This window comes from Silurus meridionalis, chromosome 2 (genome assembly GCF_014805685.1).
Source record: "Silurus meridionalis isolate SWU-2019-XX chromosome 2, ASM1480568v1, whole genome shotgun sequence".
Classification (NCBI taxonomy): Eukaryota; Metazoa; Chordata; class Actinopteri; order Siluriformes; family Siluridae; genus Silurus; species Silurus meridionalis.
This window is the reverse complement of record NC_060885.1, coordinates 24892764-24912698: the sequence shown is the minus strand read 5'-3', so window position 1 is coordinate 24912698 and position 19935 is coordinate 24892764. Positions and strand designations below refer to the sequence as shown.

The following is a 19935-nucleotide window of genomic DNA, read 5'->3' as shown; positions in this document are numbered from 1 at the left end:
ATCGTGAAGTATCGATACTTTCGATACTCGTGTTGCATTGAGAGGCTCGATTCTCACAATACAATATCGTACCAAAATGGGATTTTTTTGTTTGTTTGTTTAAGTTAGTTTGATATTTATTTAAAATGAATAGGAACTATTTCTTTCAGTTATATATTTATTTAGGTATAAATTCTACAAACAATACCCCATAATATCAATGTGAAATAAGTTTACTTAAAATCTTATTAAATTTATATATTAAAAAAAATAAAAAGCTCAGGTGTATCTTGTTTCTGCTTATCATCCTTAAGATGTTTCTACAATTTGGTTGGAGTCAACCTGTGGTAAATTTAGTTGATTGGACATGATTTGGAAAGGCATACACCTGTCTATATAAGGTCCCACCAAGCCATGAAGTCCAAGGAATTGTCGGTAGACATCAGAGACAAAATTGTATTGAGGCACAGATTTGGGGAAGGGTACAGAAAAAAATTCTGAAATTAAAAAATTATTCTGAATGAGCTCCAGTGTTTCTCTGTGGAGAGAGGAGAGGAGCATTTCACCGAATAGGCCTGCATTGTAGAGTGGCCAGATGGAAGCCACTCTTTAGTAAAAGGCACATGACTGCCCAACTGGAGTGGAAACACACATGAAGGCCTCTCAGACCATGAGAAAACAGATTGAACTCTGGCCTGATTGCCAAGCATCATGCCTGGAGGAAAACAGGCACCGCTCATCAAATGACCAATACCATCCCTACAGTGAAGCATGGTGGTGGCAGCATCATGCTGTGGGGATGTTTTTCAGTTGCAGGAACTAGGAGACTAGTCAGGATGAATGCAGCAATGTACAGACACATCCTTGATGAAAACCTGTGTGTGCTCTGGACCTCAGACTGGGGCGACGGTTCATCTTCCAACAGGACAATGATCCTAAGCACACAGTCAAAATAACAAAGGAGTGGCTATGGGATGACTGAAATATCCTTGAGTGGCCCAGCTAGAGCCCAGACTTGAACCTGACTAAACTTCTTTTGAGAGATCTGAAAATGGCTTTGCACAGACACTCCCCATCCAACCTGTATTTTTTGCAGACTGAGGAAAATAATGAATTTAATCCACTTTAGAATAATGCTGTAACATGACATAAAATGTTGAAAAAGTGAAGCACTGGGAAAACTCTCTGGATGCACCATCTGTATTTACTGAAAGATATATTTTTTTCTTAATCAAATCAGTGAAAGAAGAAACTGTCTACATTATCATGTTTTTATACACAAAACCCCCATAAAGATTATTTTTGGAAGATTTTGCTTGATTAATATTTTTTTATGAATGTAGTTAAATAAATCCAGGTCATTGCAGCCAACTCCTGCTCGACGACACACATTTCAATCATTCAAAGTTATGTGGAATTCTTGCAAGGACAGTTTTCTGAGAAATGCTTGTCAGTAGTACAGTCACTATTCGTAGTAGTATTTTAGTAGTACAGTAACTACACAGTAACAAAAAATATTAAGTTAAGTCAAGTAGGCTTTAATTGTCATTTCAACTGTAGACAATTGGACTAGGACCAAGGTGCAACATAAGACCAAATAAATAAACCCTAGATAATGCAAAACCAACCAGAACTAACAGACCTATACATGGTTTACAGTAAGACAATAACACTGTAACAATGCAGAACCTACCAGTAAATGTCTGTGCAAGAAATTGTCCATAAAATAATAAATGTTACACATAAACATAAGTGATTCAGCAGCAGTTATTGTGCAAAAATTGTAATGCAGGTGTTCATTTTGTCATCTTTGTACTGATTAGTCTGATGGCTTGGGAGGAAACTCTTACACAGTCTGGTTGTGGAAGCCTAAATGCTACGATACATCTTTCCAGATGGCAGGGGGTAAAATGTGTGTGTAAGGGGTGTTTGTGGTTAGCCACAATGCTGGTGGCTTGGCAGATGTAGTTTATGGTGTAAATGACTGTGATGGAGGAAAGAGTGACCTGATCTTTTCAGCCGTCCTCACTATCCGCTGAAGGGTTTTACAATAAGAGATGGTGCAATACCCAAAAACAGTGATGCAGGAGCTTAGGGTGCTCTCAATATATATAGTGCTATACATACCTATGTTGTGTATGTACCTTCAGACATGACATCACTCATTCTTTTTTATAAGCAATATGGTAAAAAATTGATCCAGGATTCTTTACAAATACATCAACATAAAATTTCTATAAGACAATATCAAGTTATATAACTATTAAAGAACTCAACCTGATTATGTGCTCAGTTAAACTGCAGCACACTGTTAGGAAGATACTGTACGCCAAAAATCACACATTATCCTACAACACAGGTTAGTCGGTTTTAGCTTTGGAATCTGCCGTGTCCTCCACAATCTGTGTTTTCATGCTCTAACACACACACAGTGAAGGTTTTGGGTTTAGATTTATCAGGTGGGTTGTGCAGGACAGAAACAGGCTTTCTAGGGCCAGGGTTGAGATCCTGCGGACTTCAAAATACTATTACAATCTGTCGCAGTGCCCCAGTTTTACCAGTAGATAGCGCACAATTGTCCACGTTTTATTTTTGCTTATAATTTATTGTAAGTAAATGTTAATTTCCCCGATAAAGGCAGTAATTATCTTAAATAAAGATTTTCATACAGTTTTATATACTTGAATACAAATAATCATTCATATGTGTTAAATAGAATCTGCATCGTTATTCATTAATTTATTGAACCCGCAATGAAGTATTGAATGATTCCTGCTGGTTACAGGCGGAACGCTTCTTTTGTCCGCAGTTTCCAACCGGAGTGCAATTATTGTAATGGTCCGATCAAATTAAAATGGCGACTCTTCTGTCTCCGAGGCAGTGCGATAGTAATCCTGCGACACCCGGAGCACAGTCCTTAAAGGTATTTGCAATTATTGCGTAGTGTTCCTTTCGATACGTTTCTCTCAGGGTTTATGAATTATGTAAGAAAATTAGTGGATAAGTCAAAAACAAGTGCGTGCATCATACCGGCCTCTTTGTGTCTTGCTAGGTTGCTAAGCTCCCGGCCTGGCTGATTGTATTGACAAACAAATATAAATATTTGCGATTAATTTGAGAAGCACCATCGCTCTCTGAGAATCAATTCAGACGCCATCGATAGTGAGATAACCAGCAGGCTGTTTACTAGCATCGGCGAAAGGGTGGAGTTTTGTACTACTCAGACCTTCTGTTTACAATAGGGATGGGCGATGCCATTTATTTATTTTCGATTCCATACGAAGAACATTGATACCCTTAAGACCATTTGATTGTTAATATCGATATTGATACCAAGATCAGTTCTTATAATCAAATGAATATAATGTTTCTGTGCGATTTTACAATATGTATAGTTTTTGAAAGCCGCTATTATTAATATAATGATAATACAATTGCTTAGATTTCTTTTGTTGTAAAAAAAAAAATTAATAGAATGAATCAATCAATATATTAAACAAACGAATCAACTACCCAAACTGTATGCAAATTGGCACAAAGTTTTCTCTCCTTTAAAAAAAGAGAATGCTGATGGTTTTCCTTTAGGTTTTTGAAGATTTTCTTTCAGAGAGTAAGAATGATGCAGTGATCCTAAGATATCTGACTGAAAAAACAAACAAACACACGCTTGTTCATTTAAACAGAAGCACACTACAATAAGTTTTCATTAAAGTTAAATACAACACCACAACAACGATACAACGCCAGTATTGGAAGTCTTGCATGTCCCAAGTTCACAAACACAGCAGGAATATTACCAGTACAGAAATGCCTGTTATATTTGTCTGTTACACATAGTAAATTTGCGGGTTGTCATTTGGAACCTAACTAATAGCAAATTGCGGATTATCTTAAAATTCAAACGAATCCGCATCGGGACCGAATGTTCAGGAACGTTAGGAATAACTAAGCTTTCACTAACAAATCTTGTAACATTTTTAATACAAATTATTTTATTAAAGTGAGATAATGTCTAGATGATTTTACTAAGGTATCATAGGGGCTGCGGTGTTCCGGGGGACCACACACACACACACACACACACACACACACACACACACACACACACACACACATACATACATCAAGGATTAGTTCTAAATTAAGGTTTGGTTTTAAAACGGTCAGCTCACATCAGTAAGCTGAAAAAAATGATCAGATTCAAATTTCCCATCATGATCATTATTATGATTATTTATTTTTTAGGAAGATACAGAAGAGAATTCGAGCGATGGAAGCCAGGCACCCAAGAGACGCAGAATGGGCTCAGGGGACAGCTCGAGGAGCTGTGACACTACCAGCCATGAACTGGGGTATGAGCTTTTACCCTGTTTAAGTCACTGATTTCATATTTCACACGTTGACTAGCATCACATCCGGACATGATGCCAGGGCCTGCTGTTTTGTTTTTTTAAATCTGGATGTTAAGTTTTTATTTTTTAAAGCCACAGTGACACTGCGCTAAATCTAGTTTATTTTCTATACCCCTGGAATTGTTGTGTATGTTTTGAAGTTTAATAAAAATAAAAAAAATGCACTCCAGTACTAGGCGGAGACTAAACAAACTTGCGGTCCGCCTCTTAATACGTTCCTGAGGGAACTCTGATTGTAACTATGTTTTGCACCTAAAAAGGATTGCAATCGGTACACCTGTGTACAGAACCGAAAGCCACATTCTGAAAAATTTTGGTACGAATACGTATACCTTTACACACATACAATTAGTACCGTCCAAATTGAATATTTAAGACTTTATATCTCCATTAACTCTATGATGGATAGCTGTATTTAAACAACAGTGTACTATATAGAGGGGTTACCTGCATCAGGGCTGTCTATATGCCTAGACATTAACTATTAACAATAAAAAGGGTTTGCACGTGTGTGGAAACTGTGCTTCACAGGTGGAAAAGTGTTTTTAAAAACTTGTTTTTCATTAAATTTATTTCAGTAGCTATCAGGCAAAGCTAGTGCAATAGATGCTAAAAAAACACTATAAACAAGTTGGTGTTTTTGTATTGTTTCAGCATATTGTAATTAAATTAGAAGTTGTTCCATGTGGTATTTTGATTAGAACATTCATATGTATGTTGTTCCTGTACTTCTCATGCATTGTGAGAAGCCACATAGGCACATCTGTTTAGAGATTACTGAAAATCCTGTGGCTTTTGCGATCAAATTTCTCCCTCTTTTACATTTTACATTTTCTGTGCCTTGTTACAGGCCGACGTATTTTCCTGCTGAGAATCTGACTGAGTACAAGTGGCCGCCGGATGATTCAGGAGAATATTATATGCTGCAAGAACAAGTCAGCGAGTATTTAGGAGTCACCTCGTTTAAGCGGAAATATCCAGGTAATGCCCAAGTGTGCATCTCCCACACATGCATTAGCGTATTTCTCTGCTTCTGAAAGAAATGACCTGGAATAACTGATAAATATTGCTTTCATGTCTGTCTTCTTAAGTGCGGGACAGACGTACATCATTTGTATTTTTAGTATTGTTTAATTTAAACATTCAGCACAAACACACAAATGCTTGGGACACCTAAACCAGGCTCCTCCTAAAATCAGGGTCAAACTCTGAACAAATTGCATCTTATTATTTAAATGTGCAGTGAAAATTGGGATAGCCTGAGCTACCTGGTCTAGTCTGGTTTGCGGCAGCATGTGGACCTGTGTTGTTGGTAGAAAAACTACCAACAACAGAATGTATTTATTTTTAGAACACGACAATTAACGGACACTTTTGTTAGGGTTTTCTTTAAATGGTTAATTATTAGTAGGTAACTACATTCTGGCATTGTTTTCTGCAGAAGAAAAGGCATTAGAAGTGTATAGGCATGGAGACAGTGAAATTATGTTTTGTTTGATTTCAATACTCTCATTGCAAAATAATTGACCTTTTGACTGAATCTGATCCACAAATATGGTGTGTGTGTGTGTGTGTGTGTGTGTGTGTGTGTGTGTGTGTGTGTGTGTGTTTTAAATTTATTTAGACCTAGAAAGGAGGGACTTATCTCACAAAGAAAAACTTTATCTTCGGGAACAGAATGTCATTACAGAGACGCAGTGTACACTAGGTAAGCTTTTCTCCAATGTATAACAAATCTTAAACGTATTTTCAATTGGGTTAGTACAATTTAACCATTTAACAATAATAATGTTTTTATATGTTACGATTAGGGATTGAAAATTCTAAACCGAAACCAAAAATTCAGGATCACTTGTCTGAAAACCGAAACAAAAAATGGCTTATTTTAAAATATATTTTTTAAATAGATTTTATTAATATTAGACTTTAAAATTTTATTAATTTGAACTGAAAAACTACAATAATCACACTGAATTTTTTTTTTATGGAAAACATCACACAAATTAAAAAAAAAAAAAAACATTTATATATATTATATATATAAATAAATATGCTTATATTATTTATATAATATAAGCATATTTTGGGTTTGTATTTCATGTGTATGTCATTTTTTTGCCAAATTTTTTGCCTGCTGAAAATTTGGTGCATCCCTAATTACGATCATTATAAATTTCTTTACTGATCTCATATCATATTTTCATAAAAAAAAAAAAAAAGGGCTGTAGCTATCGATTGTTTAGCTACTGATTGTGTTAGTAATTGTGTATTCTAACGATTATTGCAACAATTAATTGAGTAATTGTAAAAGTGCTTTTTCTTTCTTTAAGAGCAATACTAAATATACAAGACAAAATAAGACTGGTCTCTTAAAATGATCATGTATGTTGTTTCCTTTTTAGAAAAATTTACATTTTATTCTTAAAAATTGCGTATAAGAACATCTGTGAAAACTAAACCCATTTAGTGCATTTAATTGCCATTATATCAAAATGGTAATAAATTTATTTATTTTTTAAATAAAAAGTAAACGCACTGTACAATGTTATTTTTGTGTTTTAGTTTAAAATGATTTCAAACTATGGAAACTTGCCATTGTTCTCTTTGGCCTGAATCTTGTGGAAGGCTGTTTCCGCCACATAAAAAATGTTTGCCTAATTCTGACATTTTTCTCGCAATTCTTATTTCATTATTTCATCATTTCCTCACAATTCTCACTTTATTTCTCGTAAACATCCAACATTTCTGGTGCATCCACCGGTAACCATGTTCCGTCTCCTCCAGAGCTGATTGTTAGACAGAGTTCTCTACAGGGATCGGAGGCTTAGTTTAATACTATGCAATTCTTTTGTTTTATTAATTGTATTTAATTTTCAATGTGTAAAGTTTTCTGGCACTAGAGAGGTGGTGACACCGCCCGATTGGCAAAAAAAAATTCAGAATTAGGCAAAGTTTTTTTTAATGTGGCAGAAAGGGACTTCTATATAAATCTTCTCCTCGCTGTTTTTTTTTCTCCGTTCCGCCATTTTTTTTATTCTGCAGTGTGTTCCCCAGAGCATTCCAGAGTTTAGCAGGTGGTGCATCAATAATACTGGTCTGTGGGGAAACACAATGCTCTGTGTGTAGTTAAATAGACTAAACATTTTTTTTTGTATTTAAATTACTCGTGTTACTCGGAATTGTTTCAGCAATACTGTGGTCTGTTAGTAAGATATTACTGAAATTATATACAAGAGTTCGACCAATAGTGGATAGCTAGTTTATTGATACCGATAGCTATGTTATATCGATACCGATAGCCAATTAAATAACCGATAGTTTTTAAATATCGATGCTGAATATAAAAAAAAAACACTTTATGTAAAATAGTATTGAACTTTATTGCAAAAATAAAAAAACATTACTGAATCATAAAAATGTGCTAAATAAAACAAAATGTGAATAAATTATTTAATACATATAATTTATTGGTCACCGTGCTCTCTTTATGCAGCACGCAGTCTCACGAGTAAAAACAAACTAATCAGCTGTTCGTGCCAATTAATCGGTCGACCATTACTTACTTTATTATATCTGGGGAAAAAAAAGTTGGTTGTTAGTAGGATTTCAATTTTTTTATTTTATATATAACACACAAATATTAAAATGTACAGACTTATATTGTGTCAAACTATATGGACAAAAGTATTGAGACACCTGTATCTTCCAATCATATGTTTCTTCTCCAAACTGTTACCACAAAGTTGGAGGCAAACAATTGTACATGTGTTCAGATGTGATAGTGTTTAATTTTCGCTTCATATAAATTAGGAGACCCAAACCTGTTCAGGCATGACAGTGTCCCTGTGCACAAAGCCAGCTCTATTAGGATATGGTTTACATGTTTTAGAGTGAAGTGCTTAAAAAAAAAAAAAACCACATACGGATCTTATGGTCAGGTGTCCAGAAACCTTTGTCTGTATAGTGTACATTGTTATAGTATAGTTTAGATAGTTATACAATCCGAGGGTTTTTTTTTTTTTTTTTTTGCTTGCCATAATGCTAAACCTGAATTCTAATTCAATTCTTCTATTGAATAAAAGCAGCTGGTCAAATATAAGGTGTCTGCATTTCTATGATTGTTTTGTTTCTACTAGGGCTTACGGCTTTGCGCAGTGACGAGGTTATTGATCTAATGATTAAGGAGTATCCAACTAAACATGCTGAGTACTCAGTTATACTTCAAGAGCGGGAGCGGCAGAGGATCACCAAAGAGTACTCAGTGAGCACTCTAAATGCGGTAATTAACGTTTATTTTATAAACTTATTTTAGCTTATTCAATTTAATATTTTATATCAAAGCTGCCTGATGTAGAGGATTTATTTCTCCTTTCTGGTAGGCATATGATATTGATATTGATAGGCATATGATATGCACATACATGTTTCAGGTCATATGATGATGTGGTGTTCATTGTTGGTTCAGCGAGCTCTCTGGGTGGTGTCTAAATCATACTTACACCAGAAATTTTAACAGATGATTAAATTAAATCCCCAAAACTCCCATTGACTTACATTTAAAGGATGATTCAGAGCCTGCCCTTAAAATGACTGATTACGGCAACTGTCTAAACTCTCACGAATCTATTCTCTCCATTTTACTCATTTCTCTAACCGGACCTGTAACACACACGCTCACTGTACCATATCATTTACCCATTCTCTCCACCTATATGCACACTGATATTGTACTAAATGTAGTAACAAAAAAGTTTTTTTAAGTGTTTATATTTCCTGCAAATTATTGTACTGCACACATGAGTGTTTTAACGCACACAAGCGCATTCACTCATCAAATCCCACCGCACTCATTTGCGTCAGGTCCCGCAGTACCATACCATACCTACCATAATGTCATTCATTGTCTCATCTCTCATTACAATAAATGCGACATATCTGAAAATAAATACGGAGGAAAAATGTGATTTACAACGTGCATTAGAGGCCTTCTCCAGCTTAAATGGTGTGAGTGGCGAGTGGTCTTTGGAGTTGCTTTTATAGTGCCAGTTGTGTCTGTTGGCTGTTTATCATATCTCCAGGGGAGTATGGTAATACAAGGTCTGAACTGAGCCTTTAGTTACCAATTTAAGGCTAATAGATTACTCTCTCCCTCTTGTCTGATATAACATAGGATTCAGGCTCCACACCTACTACTATCATTCTTTTGCTTCCAAACCATTAGAAGAAACGTAGAGTAGTAATTAAAATATCGCCACTATTTTTTAAGAGAAAGGACAACATTTAACTAAAATGTTTATATTTTGCTAATATTTCAACCTGCTTTTTCCATTTAGATATATTTTTATAATGCCTTTTTTTATGTTTTTTGGCTTTGTAGCAATTGCAGCAGCAAAATCCTCAAAAGGTTGAAGCCAGCAAAGTACCAGAGTATATCAAGAAAGCGGCCAAAAAAGCAGCAGAATTCAATAGTAACTTCAACAGAGAGCGAATGGAGGAAAGAAGAGCCTACTTTGATCTTCAAACACATGTAAGACTGCGTATACTGCAGGGTGAAATGGAACGGTCAAATCTGCATAGTCTTAACGTTTCTGTTGAGAGGTTACAGTTAAGGAATTATATCAGATTTTAATCTAAAAGCCTATACAACACAGATCAGCAGCCAACTGATGCACTGCCTCGAGGCATAGTGTTTTAGCTTTCCACATTTATTTTAACATGTATAAGTGTATGCAGAGATTATTAGTGTTCATGTATTTACTTTTTTTTTGTGTAATATGTCTAATAACATTGGACATTTTTTTATTGATGAATGAAAGTCTGATGAATCCCTTTGATCACACAGGTTATGAACTGGTAATGTTTTATTTTTGTGTCATTTAATACAGTCATTCATTTTTTACATTTTATGTTTATTTTATTTCATGTCCTTAGATATAGGCTTTTGTACTATTTTGATGATTCTGTGCTAGGATCCCTTTAGAGGCTATATATTGCTTATTATGCCCATGCCGTTCTTTTAGAGGTCTGATAGTGGATTTTACTGATACTGATAGTATCATACTTGCAGAATTTGATTAATCAACCCATAGTTTTTTTTTAAATGTATGCTGGTAGAAACAAACACACTGAACTTTATTACAAAGATAAAAGCAATTTAAATGCCCAGTCCTTTGTGAAGACATTTAAAGATGTAACTGAAGTTAAAAAATACTTTAGAATTATTGTTTATTTCTTAATTACAATATTTACTAATACATTTTTAAACTAAGTTAGTTTTTATTTTATATGTTAACTTTAGTTAATGCGCTATGAACTACCGTATTTTCCGGACTATAAGCCGCTACTTTTTTCCCCACGTTTTGAACCCCGTGGCTTAAACAACGAAGTGGCTAATTTATGGATTTTCCTGGGTTTTTCCCGGTTTCACAAACTTCAAGCCAAAAACTGAGCGACATAACATTAGACCAATGAAATTGCCGAACGGGGCATGAAAAAACGCACTTCACCTGTGTTCTGAGCTGCACGGCCGATGGTGATTTTTAAACACACAACGATGCCAAAAGATAAACTCTATAAAAAATATTTGTGAAAGAAAGGAGGAAGACAGTAAACAATGACTTACTTGGTCGGCTACTGTTTAGATACAAGCTGTTGTAACGCGTTGAGTCTGGGTGAAGGGAGAGCTCACTAACTCCAGTTTCAACAGAAATCATAAGCACAGACAGGTTTCCAAAACTCGTGCTTTTTTTATTATTCTTGGCAACAGCGTTACGGGTTAGTCAAAGAAACTTCTGAAACTTCAGCATCAGAAAATAATAAGGACATATTCCTCGGTCTTGTACACATGCAGTAATACCGGAAAAATTAGGCATTCTATTCCGAAAATGCCGCTCTGCTCTTAAAGGAGCCACAACATATTTCACCCGTTACACCGTGTAACAAACACTGTCTTTACTTAAAGCCTGTGTAAAGTTCATTAGTTTCAGTGTAGACAGGTGCGGCTTATTTATGTTCAAAATAAAAATCTTTGTAAAATTCAGTGGGTGCGGCTTATATTTGGGTGCGCTTAATAGTCCGGAAATTACGGTAATCATACACACAGTGCGTGGTGTCAGTGACTCACTTCTAGAGGCCGCTCTACTCTCTTCCGTGTTACGTTTGAGAAAGTCTACTATCATTGTGTATTTTAAAAAAATGTTTTGTTTATTTCTTTTTTGCCAATAGGTCCAGCAATTTAATATCGGTGTCCCGATTAATAAGCGAAACCTGTGGCTCTGTCAAACTCTAATTTCTTTATACATTATGTTGAACTGAAATGTCACAAACTTTTCATTTTTTATTTTTCCCCCCACACAGATCATTCAAGTACCTCAAGGGAAATACAAAGTCCTCCCACCAGAAAGGACAAAGACTGGGCCCTACCCAGTTGCTCTTATTCCAGGACAATTCCAGGAGTACTACAAAAGGTGTGATAGAATCGTTTCGTAACTGAATTAACTCCTATATGTTAGTGTAGTTACACTGATTAAACCTGATCACAGAAGTAACATTGTAGTCTACGTTCATGCCTTAATGTTTCTTAACCTTCAATTTATTATTATTTTTTTCTTCTTCAAAGTACTAAGTATAAATGTCTTTATATGTCTTTGTATATCAGGTGCAGTGGTGTACAGTAACAAAACAAATGTAATTATTTTCTGTATTTAAGTAGTTATTTCACGTATCTTTACATTACTGAAGTATTTTAATTTGGGCAGACTTTTACTTATACTTCGCAAAATGTAGTTGAGTAAAAATATATTTGACTTTGAAATGTAGTGATCAAGCCACCAATCAGTTCTCAACTTGTTTTGATTGCTCCTTAGTGGTATCTACCTAGCATGACCGTACAGTGCATCCGGAAAGTATTCACAGCACTTTACATTTTTTTACGTTATTTTTCCTTAACATTCCACAAACAATACCCCATAATGACAATGTGAAAGAAGATTGTTTGAAATCTTTCCAGTTTGTAAAAAAAATTATTAATTACATGTGCATAAGTATTCACAGCCTTTGCCATGATGCTCAAAATTTACCTTGTTTCCACTGTTAAGATGTTTCTACAAATTGGATGGAGTCAACCTGTGGTAAATTTAGTTGATTGGACATGATTTGAAAAGACACACACCTGTCTATATAAGGTCCCACCAAGCCATGAAGTCCAAGGAATTGTCTGTAGACATCAGACAACAGGTGACCAAGAACCCGATTTTAAAAGAACTCCAGTTCTTTTCTCCTCTGTGGAGAATCTTCCAGAACAACCACCATCTCTGCAGCACTTCATGAATCAGGCCTGTATTTTAGAGTGGCCAGATGGAAGCCACTGCTCAGTCAAAGAAACTTGACAGCCTGCCTGGAGTTTGCCAAAAAGCACCTGAAAGATTCTCAGACCATTAGAAACAAAGATTGAACTTTTGCCATAATGCCATGCATCATGTCTGGAGGAAACAAGGCACTGCTCTGTACCATCCCTACAGTGAAGCATGGTGGTGGCAGCATCATCCTGGGGGAATGTTTTTCATTTGCAGGAATTCAGAGACTAGTCAGGATGGAGGGAAAGATGAATGCAGCAATGTACAGACACATCCTTGATTAAAAACCTGCTTCAGAGTGCTCTGGACCTCAGACTGGGGCGACGGTTCATCAGCCAACAGGACAATGACCCTAAACACACAGTCAAGATAACAAAGAAATGGCCATGGGATGACTCTTTTAAAATATCCTTGAGTGGCCCAGCCAGAGCCCAGACTTGAACCTGATTGAACATCTCTGGAATGATCTGAAAATGGCTTTGCACTGACACTCCCATCCAACCTGATGGAGCTTGAGAGGTTCTGCAAAGAAGAATCAGAAAAAGTGCCCAAAAATAGATGTGCTTGTAGCATCATACTCGGAGTTAAGGCTGTAATTGGTGCCAAAGTTGTTTTCAGCAAAGGGATAAGGCAAAGGCTGTGAATACTTATGTACATGTGATTTTTCTTTTTCTTTTTTTTTTCTTGTTTTTTATTTTTAATAAACTTGCAAAGATTTCTAACTTTTTTTTTTACATTGTCATTATAGGGTATTGTTTGTAGAATTTTGAGGAAAATGATAAATGTAATCCATTTTGGAATAAGGCTGTAACATAACAAAATGTGGGAAAAGTGAATCGCTGTGAATACTTTCCTGGCGCACTGTACAGTTCAGCAAGCAAAACATTTTGGGAGAATAAATGATGGAAGAAACTCCTGACTCTTACTTGTCACAGCACCTGTGGCCTTATTTGCATACAATCACATACATATAACCTGTTTGTGCTTGCAGGTATTCTCCTAATGAGCTGCGCTATCTGCCATTAAACACAGCTTTGTATGAGCCTCCACTGGACCCTGAACTGCCCGCACCAGAGAGTGATGGCGATTCGGATGATGGCGAAGATGGAAAGGGGGATGACACCAAGAAGAACAAGGGCTCATCTGTAAGATGTTTTTATGTTTCTCATTATGTTTTTATCAGCTGTAGATGGGGACAAACATTCACAATATTACAAACTTAAATACCAATGAAAATGAACACTCTTTTCTTTTAAAATATTTTTATTGGTACCTATTTATAATTTTAAAGGAGGACCACATTAAAATTTTGTTAGACAGCATCACAGATATTGCATTTTTTGGTTGGGAAAACTAAGGATTTCTTTCAACAGAAAAGCATTCGCCTCATCATCCAGAAGTTTGAATGAAGCAACAGCCATCATTGGTCAGAAGTCCATTAGAGAAAAATTGTCTGTGTTCTCTTTGAGGGAGGGAAACCAACTCTCTTTCTCCTATTAAAGTGACCCTAGCCCATTATTGGTTCCTATGAGTGTGTTAAGGGGCACTACATTTTTTTGTTTCATTGACTTGCCTTTATCTTTTTATTTATTTATGTATGCATGCATGCATGCATGTATGTATGCTTATATGAATGCTGAAGACCAGAATGCAAATATTCATAATTAAATATATTTCACAGTATAAGTTTTAGTGACCTCTTACTTTATCACATAATCACATGAATTTTTCTCACATGAAGACTCGTGACCAATAGAAGATGGACCTGTCACCTGTGTTACCCTTCATATGCAATATAGAGAGGCATCGGTTATTGCAGTGTGCAATATACTGTTTTATGCTGCAAAGCTTAAAAGAATGTAAAATCTAAAAAAATCACTTGTATGGTTGTCGCTGAAATTTGCTGCAGAATCTCGTCCACTTTGACTGGGGTAAGAGACTTGAGTCTATGTATAGGATGAGTCTACTAAGATGCTGCCATGCATAATAATAGATGACCGTATTCAATAATCTTACAATAATCTTACATAATCTTACATGTTAATCTTACATGTTAAAACTGTTGCATTTTCCACACAGGACAGTTCAACAGGAAACACCTCAGACGGAGACAGCCAGGACAGTGGGGTCCAGTCCAAAGGCAAAAGCAAAGACGCCATTCCACGCTCCCTCCAACACAAATCTGTTCCTGGGTACAAGGTAGAAGACAAAAGCCCCTGATATTTTTTTCTTCCCCTTAATTTTGCCTTCCTAGTTTTTTTCTAGCACTTTCACATGAGAAATCCACCTCTTTTCATCAGACCTGAGTCTGTGCGACGCTATAATTTTAAACAACCAACACATGCTCACACACATACAGGCAATTTTTCCCTTTTTTTGGGACTGCAATCATCAAGGGAACTTTATTTTCCAATAGTGGTACTTGTTTGGTACCATGCAGTCTTTTGAGAGGTCACTTTTTCAACACAGACTTTGGGAGCAATAATGTTCATGCCAGTAATGTGGCATTGTTGTTACTTTAAGGTTTTAATGCTGAGTTGCACACATTGGTTTTAATTTTATTCATTTTTTTTTTTTTAATCTTTTTTTTTTTTATTATTATTTTTTATTTATTTATTAGCAATTTACCCCTACCTTATGAACAAATGTTAAGAAATACCTCTTGGTCAGTTAAGCTGAAAGATGACATGATTGGCTGCTTATTTTTTAAAGATTTATATTTATTATGTGAAAAAATTAAGCTTACACTCCTTAAACAAACAAATGCCAGTGATGTAAAAAAAAAAAAAAAAGATTTTAATTTGGATTTTATTTTTCTCAAAAAAAAGTTTTTTTTTTTTTTTTTCCTCTAGAATTATTGGTAAAAAAACAGTTAAGAATAATATATGTCATTTTTCAGTGGAATTCACCTACACGATGTTGTAGCATGCAAGTGTTTCACATAACTGTTCGACATGAAACAGTTTTGGTAAAATGAATGGCAATGATTCTGTAGTCGACCAGCCAAGCCATGTTTGCTTTTTATTTTAGCTTTTAGCTGTAGTGAACTTAGTTATATTCTGCCTCATAGCTCCAAAACTGAAAAAAGGAAACTTAAGACACCAAGCATTTCTTGGCTGATCAGCATTTTTGTTTTTGCTAATGTCAAAGCACTTTGGATCAACAAAAGGTATACCTTCACTAGGACAAGCACTGTTTAAAAAAACAAAAAACTAATTATAAGTATTTTGTGGAAAAGGTTTGCACATCTCAGTAATAATCAGTGTTCTGTAGTTCTTCTAATCCTTTCATGCTTTGTTGAGTCGTTACCATTACAGGAGTCTCTGCCTGTGTAAAATTGGTTGTTTTCATATCGTTCTTTTCTATCGAGGCCTGCTTCTCGATGTAAATCCAAATCTCTTATATTTTTTGCACACACAAGTTATCAGCTCCATCACTCTGATTCTAACATATCTACCTCATGAAAACAGACCCTATTCTATAAAAAAAAAAAATTCGTCCAGGTTTGCAAGGAACAATGTCTATATTTCCTACAAACTTGCATTTGGTTTGTGCTGCATTAGCATATATAACACAAATTTAGGTAGATTGTAGCTGTTTAAGGCCTCGGGTTACAGTATCACTAAGCTGCCACTCTGTGCTCCAGGGGTACTGTATCATGGCTGACCCTGTGCTCTGACCCCAGCTTCCAACATCGCTGGGATATGCGAAGAAATAACAATCAAAGAAGTATTCTTTAAAAAAATTAATTAAAAACTGCTATTTAGTGTACATTTGCAGCATGTTTGAATGGAAAAAAAACCCATAAGACTCATTTTAATATGTACCACATATTATTAAACTTTTGTTCCTTCTCTACAAATGCCCCCCATAACCCCACTTTAAAAATAAAACACTACCAGAATATATTCATAAATCAACTAAAATGCAATTATTTTATATTATTAGACATTATTTTGTGTTAATCATGCCAGGTACAGCTTCTGTTGATCCATTCTCTGTACAGGATGATAACGTACTTTTCATCTCTTCTCCAACTCCTTGTCCTTTTTGAGTGTTCCAGTGCAATGTCTTTTATAGTGATGATTGTTTCCTCTGTTTGTAATTCCTTTTCACTGCATTAGAGCATCTCTTACTGTGACCGAATGAAGGCGTATATCCTGATGTTGACTTAACTGCGAGCTTTATAATCAGTGAAACTTTGTCTGACCTGCAACTTGCCCTTCCAACTTTGCATTTGCTGATGTCCTGACTCTGCTCTTTCTAGCAGTTTTTCTAGTTTGGTCTCTGACCTGTTAGACCTGCATATTAGTGAAGCGTTTAAATAAAACAATTTCAAAGAAAAGTAGATTGCAGAGATTTTTTTTTGTGGAAAATATTTAGTCTCATTTTAAATTAAGTGTTTCATTTGTGCTCTTAAAGCATGAGAGATGAAATGCTTTTTTTTCCCTTCCATTGTTCCTTTTCATGTTAGTTATGACATTGGTTTTGGATTTTTGGTAAGTGGAAGCTCATAAGCTGTACTTGACAGTGAGGAAATAAACATTTTGCCTTCTTGGGTAAAAGCTGTACAAATTGTTTGCACCTATTAGACTGTTATTATTTTGTTTCTGAGGTTTCATGAACAAAACTGCAAACAAAACTGAATGGTTCTAGTTATATTTGAGATGCATTTATTTAATGTGTCAAAGAAAATTAAAAACACAATACTTACTGCCCTGAGGACACTGAAGACACAGCTGTATGTTTACGATCTTAATGCCATATGACCCCAGACTGCTATCTCATATTCTATGTGCCTACTGCCACTGATTTCCTGAAATCCTTACACTTATCGTGCTGTTTAGGTTTCTGTACTTTGGCCTTCACTGAAGACCTGAACTTATGAAAAGTCGTATTAGTATCTTGGTGTGTACGGCCCAGGACCACAGAGTCTTATGGGAAATGTAGGACCTTTTGGTTGCCATGGCTTTTTATAGCATTGCTCTGCCCTTGCAGCCTAAAGTCATTCCCTATGCTATATGTGGCATATGCCAGAAGGGTAAGGAGTCCAACAAGAAGGGCAAGCCGGAGACACTCATCCACTGCTCTCAATGCCAGAACAGTGGTAAGTAAATACTTCAAATGCCTTTTTTGCCTTAAATATTTATTAAAAAGCATACACTATATGGATAAAAGTATTGGGGCACCTGTCTTATCCAACATCTGTTACCAGAAAGTTACAGGTACACAATTGTATAGGATGTCCTTGGATGCAGTTGCATTAGGAGCCCTAATCCTGTTCCAACATGATAATGATCCTGTGCTTCACATGGCTTGGAGTGAAAGATCTTGAGTGGCCTGTTCTAGAGCTCTGACTTCATGACTTCAATCTTATTTAAACCTTTGGGATGAATGTGAACACTGACTGCACTCCAGGCTTCCTCACCTCACCTTACCTACATCACTACCTGACTTTACTAATGCCCTTGTAGAATGAATACAAAATCTCCAAATGCACACTGCATTTGAGAGTGGAGATTATTATAACAGCAAACGGGGACTAAATGTGCAATGGGATGTCCAGAAAGCAAATACGAATCTTATAGTCAGGTGTCCACAAACTTTTGTTCAAATAGTGTAACATTACCCATGTTCCTACAGCATTTTCATGAGAAAGGGATTTTTTTGTAGACATGGATGTTTTTTAACAGGGTTCAAATAAAAAACTTATTTTAAAATAAAATGAATAATTGAGGTTTTTATTTATTTACTTCATTTGTAGATTTTTTTCCATCTTGAAAAACAGTGGGGGAGGGGGTATTTTTTTCACGTCTTTGCCGTCTCTGCTCATTGAAGTTAAGAGTGAAATTTGTGCGTATGTATGTGCATTGAGGGAGAACTGTTTGTGTATCCAGGTCACCCGTCCTGCTTGGACATGAGCGCAGAGTTGGTGGCGCTAATCAAGACGTACCCATGGCAGTGTATGGAGTGTAAGACATGCACAGTGTGTGAGCAGCCCCATCACGAGGAGGAAATGATGTTCTGCGATACGTGCGACCGCGGTTTCCACACCTTCTGTGTGGGAATGGACTCTATTCCACTGGGTAAGCGGCGCCCAATCGTGCGCTTAGTCACTATTCTTGGTTACTACATATCAGATTAATATATTCCAATTTGTTCAGAGAATCCAAAATGACTTTGAAATAATAAAAGTGTATAAAATTTCATATGCTTCACTTGTGACTGCTCTTGATGGATGTAAAACAATTGCACTCTGTCCTGTGATCTTCAGCTTCATTACAGATGATTGATTCATATGCTTTTTTTACTGAACAGCTTTGAGTCATTCGGCACGGAAATATTGTGCGTCTTTCGGTTGCTTTGTCGAATTATGTGCTCTGTTTTTGTTTTAGGTTGTTGGGTTTGTGATTGCTGCCACAAGGACATTTCATCACCCAAGAAGAAAGGCAAAACGCCTAAAAAATTTAAAAAAGTTTAATTGAGAAATGCCAATCAGGTGCTGTTTTGTGTGTGTGTGTGTGTGTGTGTGTTTGGCAGCTTATCTTGATCTGTAACTGAAAGACTAAACATACATTCTTTTGTTTGTGTGGGTGGGTGTTTTTTATTTTATTTTATTTTTTATTATTATTTGTTTGGGAAGGCTAATAACGCACAGCTGTTTCTTTGTTTTGTTTTTTTTTGTTTTTATAACTCTTTTTGTAAAATAAAGTGTAAATTGTTCCCGTATTGTGGATCTCTCTTTAGTCAGGACTATTTTGCTTATCATGACCAAAAGGTAGCAAATGTCTAAAATAAAGGAAACAATGGTGGTCTGCTGGTGGTTACTAATCTGTAAGCTCTTTTAGAAATCTGTGCTTGATTTCCCTCCAGTGTGAAAGCTCTGATGAGGTTAAGTTTAATTAAGCAGTGATATCAGGCACCTGGCAGTTAGTTTCTGTAATCAGGTAAAGAGGTTAAATTGACAAAAAATACAGCTTGAAATGAAACAACGTTCCTCCAGAACCAACCTGCAGGACTATGAGACAGCACAGAATGAACTACAACTAAGCATACCTACACAGAGGATTACATAAATTGTCTGAAAGGTGCAAAACAGTACAGTATTTAAACCAGACACAGTGATTGCTTTACTTCACATAGAGAAGCAATCATATTGTCCATCTAATAATAATTTGTTTAAATGTGAC

At 35.8% G+C, this 19935-nt stretch overlaps 1 protein-coding gene across 1 annotated transcript; it reads left to right on the top strand.

Moving 5' to 3' along the window:
- Nucleotides 1–2775: 2775 nt before the first annotated feature.
- On the top strand, nucleotides 2776–19557 carry phf10 (PHD finger protein 10). Its single transcript, XM_046834429.1, has 12 exons — nucleotides 2776–2902; nucleotides 4225–4331; nucleotides 5242–5372; nucleotides 6016–6099; nucleotides 8528–8670; nucleotides 9769–9918; nucleotides 11748–11857; nucleotides 13737–13890; nucleotides 14825–14944; nucleotides 17744–17852; nucleotides 18643–18831; nucleotides 19141–19557. Exons 1-12 carry the CDS (start codon nucleotides 2834–2836, stop codon nucleotides 19224–19226), a joined length of 1452 nt encoding a protein of 483 aa, XP_046690385.1. The 5' UTR covers nucleotides 2776–2833; the 3' UTR covers nucleotides 19227–19557.
- Nucleotides 19558–19935: the final 378 nt, after the last annotated feature.